Genomic DNA, 6,875 nt, shown 5'->3' with positions numbered 1-6,875 from the left:
GTCATTTTCTTAAATTGTTGAACCGAAGTAGGTGACAAGCGAACCACCGGACCCGAACTCATTCATGAAACAACCGGAAAATTTTTCAATTCCAGGAAAGGCTCAAGACGGCCCGTAGTCGCCAAAAGAGCCATACAAGGGTTAAACGTAAACCTCTCGAATTCCAAGTGGGAAACCTCGTAACGTTAAAAGTCGCACCTTGAAAAGTTGTAGTCCGTTTAGGAAACGTAGAAAGCTAAATCCGCGATATTTTTAGTCCTTTTGAAATTTTGGGGTGTGTTGTGCCCGTTGCTTACCGCTTCGAACTTCCGACTCAAACAAATTCCGTTCATCCTACATTCTGTGTATCAAACTTAAAGGCGTGTCTTGCGAGACAAGAACTTGTTATCCTCTTCGATGAACTTACTATCAACGATAAACCTCACTTCCAAGGAGGACCGGTTGAAACTATAAATCGTGGAACCAAACTTTAAACCAACGTAAAATCGCGACTGTCGAAGTTCGTTGAAATACCCGAGGGAGTACCTTCACTTATTCATAGAACCGACAACGCAAGATCTCGAGGAAGAAACAACGACTACTACTTCCAACTAAATTTCGGGACGAAATTTCTTTTAAGGTGTAGGTAATGTAACATCCCGCGTTTTTCCGTTAAATTTATTTTTAACACTATCTTTTTTTTTAAATAATACCTTTCGTTATTTAAATTCGTAGTTTCCGTTGACCAACGTTCTTAATTTTCCCGTTATTTAATTATAACATCACTCGTTTACTCGAGCGTTTTTAAAATATTCGTTTGGTTAATTCCCGCACCCGCTTTGAAACTTGAGGGATCGAGGTTGCCAAGTGGGCAAACTAGTTGACTAGGTCAACTAGTCAACCCACCTTATCCATCAATTCATTTCACCTCCCACCTTCTTCCTCTTTTCTCTCTACTTCCCTTTCATGAACTCAAACACCCATCTTCATAAAATCATCATCTAAATCCGGATCGAGAAGCAAACTTCAAAACAAATTACATTTTCGTGATCCTCTCTTCATCCTCTACATTTTGGTACAAATTTCTTCACATTTGGGTAACATTTCTAAAACTCTAGATTTTCTCTAAATTCGTTTTATATACTTGAAATGGTGTTAGTTAGTGTCTATGGCTCGTGTATAACATGAATATATGTTTTGTTTGTTCGATTTGTTGATCTGAGTAACTAGTTTGAACACTTGAAAATGGGTTTGCTTAATCTTTGATTTTGGAAGATTAAAGGTTGTTAAATTGTTAAAGTTCATGTTTTAATTGTGTTACTAGTATCACTAGCTTCAATTTGATGTGTAGGTTGTTTTAGAAACCTTCATAAACTTGATTATTGGTTTTGGTGGATTTGGGTTAGGGTTTGATGAACTTGAAATGAACTTTTGATGCTTTGAATGACATGAAATGTTATTTGTAAGTGTTAGGTTGTATTGTATGCTTGATCACCTTCGAAACGGCATATCATTCATATAAATTGGTTGCCAAATCATCGAATTTCATTTATGAACTTGAGTGCATTTAATGAGGAGCTTTGAATGTGATTTTGGTTGTTGTAAAAGTAAATGTGATGGATGAAATGTGTTTAGTTGTTTTCCTTGTCAAAATACCTTTCCGATGATATAAGATACATGCTTTGGTTGTTTGCGGGTCATAAATGGTGATTGGTTGAAGTTAGGTTCGTGCATAAAACTTAAAAACTGCCAGAATTCTCTGCACAGGTAATGGCGCGGCGCGCCAAAGTGGTCTGTCCAACTTTGTCGATTTTTGAATAATGTTTGCTATGCTACGCACCTCCGATTCACATGTAACTTGTTCTAACATGCTCATATATGATTAAAAACCTTAGAAAAATAGTTCGGGACCCGACCCGAACGTGTTGACTTTTCGTTGACTTTGACCGACCGAAGTTCGACTTTTTGTCAAACTTAACCAAATGATTGTGCAATCTTCCTAACTTGTTTCTATACTTGTATCTTGCATGAAACTTGACAAATTGATTCACATGCTATATTTAATCGAGTCGTAACGAGCCATAGGACTAATTGAACACATTTCGCCCGACCTTGTGACGTAACCGGTTAATTAATACAACTTACTTGTTTAGGTCAAGGCTAAGCAACTATCATGCACACGTTTACTTTGTGAAGTACTTTTATACTCGTGCACTCGAGGTGAGATCATAGTCCCATCTTTCAAACAACTTTTATGCTTTAAACTATGGGATGAGAAACATATACGTATCATACTTTTATACATTGAACACAAGTACGAAAACGAACATTCCACGTACGGGTTTGAACAAAAAGCCTCAATTCAATTATCATTAGTTACACTTGCAGGGTGTAAAGGTGAACTTATATTATGTGATCACATGGGCTTGACGAGCCTCATTCGGACGGTTCGCTACCGTTAGCGGATGAAATATATTTTCGGGTCTAGTGTATGTTCTAACACTACGCAAAGGGTGCAAAACAGTTAAGTTTGATAATTGGGTGCCCGGGATACAAACAACAACTTTGGAATGCAAATGATTTTGATAATCATCTTATACTAAATCTTGTAGTTCAAATACAACGTTTACTAAAACACCTATGATTTCACCAACGTTTTTCGTTGACAGTTTTCTATATGTTTCTCAGGTTCATACTTGGCCATTTGATACATGCTTCCGCGTACACTCATACTTGCTTGGAGTCAAGCATGCATGCATACACTCTGATTTCTTGCTTGGGGTCAAGCATACATACATACATACATACGCTAGTAATAGCACCTTTGGATTCAAACATATTGTTTACATACTTACGCTATTTATAGCAACCGCGATTTTAAACTAATTATGTCGCAAGTTACCTCATTTATAATTTATACTTTTGCAAATTTAAAATTGTTGTCGAACGGTTTTGTAAACTAAACTTTGCAAGCATGATACGTTTCAAAAGAATGCGACATAATTTTGGTCAAACGAGTCTCATATAGGGACTACGACCACGTTTCGGGACCTCAGTTAGCGACGCCGTCAATGACGATTTTGGTCGGGTCGCCACATATATCATCGTTATACCATGTTAGTCAGAGACTCGGAAAGATACCGATATCATTTGTGCAAATTTATAACAGAAATAAAGCACCAAATGAACTAATAGGTGTTTGGATGTGCTGATGTGCAGTTAAAATCATGGTTGTAAAAGTCGGTCAACTAGTCGGGATTTTGAAGAATTTAGTCCCGCTAAGCCAAGTCGGTCAAAAGTGGCTAGTAAAGTCAACTTCAGGTAATTGGTCAAAACAGTCAAAAGTCAGATTTTAGTAGGTCAGAGTCAGATTTATTTGGTCAAGGTCGGTCAAAAGTCAAAACAGTCAATGTCAAAATTAGTCAACCTCCAACTAGTAACATTTAAAACCTTGTTTCAGATACTGGGGATTATAGGTAGAGTAATAATTGGAATAAACTAGAACAATCATTCCAAACAAGTTTGATATGTGGCTCTAAGATGGTGAATCTGGCTGAACTGTTTGCACTAGAAGCATGCTCAAATCTGAAAAGTGTGAGTACCTTTATAATCCATTTAAGGAAAGGATTATTGTGAGAATTAATTAATGTTAAATTCAAGAAATGTAAAAAAAAAAAACTTTCCACCAAGGTAGCATGCAATAAAACAATGACAGCACACACAAAACTGAATGATATATGCCCAAAAGATAAAGACATTTCAATTTACTGCTCATAAAATGGTCCAATACTTAAATAGTCATCATCAATCCTGAAAGCCTGATAATATTGATGATTATGTTGACATAATACAAAGAAGTATTACTAATTTAAAAAAAAAAAAAAAAAATGGTTTGATATCTACATATGTGGTCAGGGACTAATTACAATGATTAGTAGGGAATTGATATATCCACCATCATTTTTACTTCTTCCACCATAACTGTGCATTAATATGTTGTACAGTACAAATGTTAATGCATATTAATGTGGAAGAAGTAAAAATGATGGTGGAAGGCTACATCATTATGTATCTATAGATAAACAGTTTTTATAAGTGTTTTATTTCATTTACAAAAACAATTAACGATAATAGAACATAACAGAGAAAGCGATTTGTGAACATTGCTATACTAATCTAGACTATAAGTCTATAACTGTACTTATCTAAAACAATTAGCATGCAACCAATGGCGAAACATAGAACCCGAATACAGATGGGGCGGGTGCAAAAACTTAATAAATTTTCATTCTCAAGAGAGTAAACACTAATAAAAATCTTATTTTTTAGTTATTTTTTTAGTGTAAATCTTTTTATTTTTTTAAATCCAAATAGGGTGGATGCCCCTACCCGTCTCCACTAACATCCGCCACTGCATCCCACTAGGCCAAGTTTGTCAAAAATAACCGATCAATGGGTCAGAATCGGTCAAAATTGGTCAGAATCGGTCAAAATTGGTCAAAAGTCAGATTTAGTCATCAAAGTTCCAACCAAATAGTCCCCGACTAGCGACTTTTACAACCCTGTACAGAAAGACAATCAGCATACATAAAGTGACTAAGAAAAATATGTTAATCTTTCCTAGCAATTTCCTCCATATTATATATAAAACTTACAAATGTATAATATAATCACAACCTTTTGCAACAAATTTAAAAATCAGAACAAACATACATTATTCACAATCCAAAACTTCACTAATGGATAATGATAAAAATGAAACAACACTCTAATCAGCTTCTTGTAATCCCTCTAACACAATCGAACCAACAAACAATCCAGTTGCAGTGGCAGCAAGCGTACCTGCAACAACCGTTTGTGCCACCACAAGAGCAGTAGAATCATCAGGTATCAATACAACCGCTAGTATTGCCGCCACCAAAACAGGCAAAGAAGCCGATGCTAAGGCGGCAGGAGAGTATCCAGCCACCGTTTCAAGCAAACTGAGAACGCCCAAGTCCTCAGCTTTTGAAAGAATCCCTAATTTCTCGATTGATGATAGAGTAAACCCTAATTCCTCTGCTTTCGACAATAGTCCTGCCTTTTCGACGTTACTCAACACTTTACGTTTTTCTAGCTTTTTGAATACGTCGACTTCTACTTGTTCACTTCCTTCGAAGAAAAGGCCTGCCCCGAACCATTCCTTTTTCCAAGCCTTATCATACTTGTTCACCTGCATTATTACTTAAACTTATATCAATGTGTCTTTTATTGCTGCTTATATGTTATGTTACTGTATTATTGATACAACCCATAAAGTGTATCGAGTGTTTGGTTGCCTATTTGAAGGGGAGATGAGCAGTTTTTTGTAATTATGCTCTTTCTACTTTTTATAATTCATTACCATGCTATATGTCCTACTATTGTGCATTACTGCTATATGTGTCCTCTTTTTATAGCTACTTTGTATGGTTACATCTTCCTAAGTGCACATAACTCTTACAGGTACGTATTATTTGCCCTCACTATTTCGTTTCTATGAGCATTTATGGCCGGAGGTCCTTTAGGAAGCAATCTCTTTGCTCTCGAGTAGAAGAAGGGACAACCTTATATAGTTGCGGGTTCTATACCCGCGGATGGAGTAGTGACTTCCTTCTAATCTAGAGTACGAGGAATGATTGTTTACACTCTACCTCCCCCATACCCTACGTTCGTGGGATTGGGTATTGTTGTTGTTGTTGTATAATACACCACTAACTTTAACTACATGACTCAATATATTTTTGGGATTTATAGTTTTTTAGGTAAACATTTACTAAATATAACTCTAGCACACTTCGGGATCCTTTGAGTTTTGATATTAGAAAATAAAAATTTCTACTATTATTACATTATGCATAGGATGATGATTCATTAGGTAACCGGTATATTAACCACCATAAAGCCACTCCCTATCGTAACTAAACTATTCATCCTCTTAACCTTCCACATCAGCGCCACATCAACACCAATATTCTATAACTAACCCATAACTAAACACTCCCTATAATGGCTAAACAAATACTCCTCTTAATATACAATGTACAAGCAATAAAGCATCAAGTCCAAACAAACAATTACTATAACCAACCTTCATACTTTCGTTAAATCCATGGTGGAAGCGGGTAACTAAAGCGGGTAACTAGCTCGTGCCTATGGTTCATTACGGGTAATGACGAGTAATGAGCGGGTAACGGACGGGTAACTAACCATAGGGGTGGTCTAAAAGTAGTCACATAACCGAAACCGGTATCAGGTAAAAGAGATATAAATGAGCATTTAACATATACATTAGAGCTTGTAACAACCTATTATACGCAAATTTTAACACTATCGATTGATTTTATTACAAATTTAAAAGAAAAAAAAAACAGAAATAATTCGAGAATAAATTAAATATGTTTTGTGTTACCTTCTTTTGGGGCGCCATGGCCAAAATCGTGGATGTGCTTTTGGCGGGAAAAGGACGACGTGGCGAAGGAGAGTTGAAGCTCGCGAGACGACGGTTAACGGTGTTGAGAAAAGCAGTAGGTGTGGTAGTCGAAGGTGCTGCTGCCACAACCATTTTTACAAGTTTTCAGGAGGTTATCTCCAAGGGCGATTCAATTCAATTTAGCCCCAAAGTGTAGTATTTGTTTCTTAGCCAATCATATGTCGATAGCCCTATCTAACCTTTTTTTTTTTCTTCAAAAATAAATAAAATAAAACTCATTATACCATAATAAACAAAAACAAAAAAAAAAAAGGAAGAAAGCAGCGATCTAAAAAAAATCTATTTATAAAAGAGTCTTCTCTAATCTCTAACTAGTGATGAATTCAGGATGAAAATCCAATAAAATTATTTTTTCAAAACTAATTATATTTGAAATGTATATTAG

The 6,875-nt window shown here is 35.9% G+C and overlaps 1 protein-coding gene across 1 annotated transcript; it reads right to left on the bottom strand.

The window, feature by feature from the left end:
* Window positions 1-4,587: 4,587 nt before the first annotated feature.
* Window positions 4,588-6,662, bottom strand: LOC139892435 (uncharacterized). The gene is made up of 2 exons (XM_071875522.1): window positions 6,410-6,662; window positions 4,588-5,191 (listed from the first exon to the last, which is right to left on the bottom strand). Exons 1-2 carry the CDS (start codon window positions 6,560-6,562, stop codon window positions 4,748-4,750), a joined length of 597 nt encoding a protein of 198 aa, XP_071731623.1. The 5' UTR covers window positions 6,563-6,662; the 3' UTR covers window positions 4,588-4,747.
* Between the last annotated feature and the right edge of the window lie 213 nt (window positions 6,663-6,875).

Source organism: Rutidosis leptorrhynchoides, chromosome 2 (assembly GCF_046630445.1).
Source record: "Rutidosis leptorrhynchoides isolate AG116_Rl617_1_P2 chromosome 2, CSIRO_AGI_Rlap_v1, whole genome shotgun sequence".
In the NCBI taxonomy this organism is placed as follows: domain Eukaryota; kingdom Viridiplantae; phylum Streptophyta; class Magnoliopsida; order Asterales; family Asteraceae; genus Rutidosis; species Rutidosis leptorrhynchoides.
Note: the sequence above shows the minus strand (reverse complement) of the source record. Positions and strands in the feature narration are given on the sequence as shown.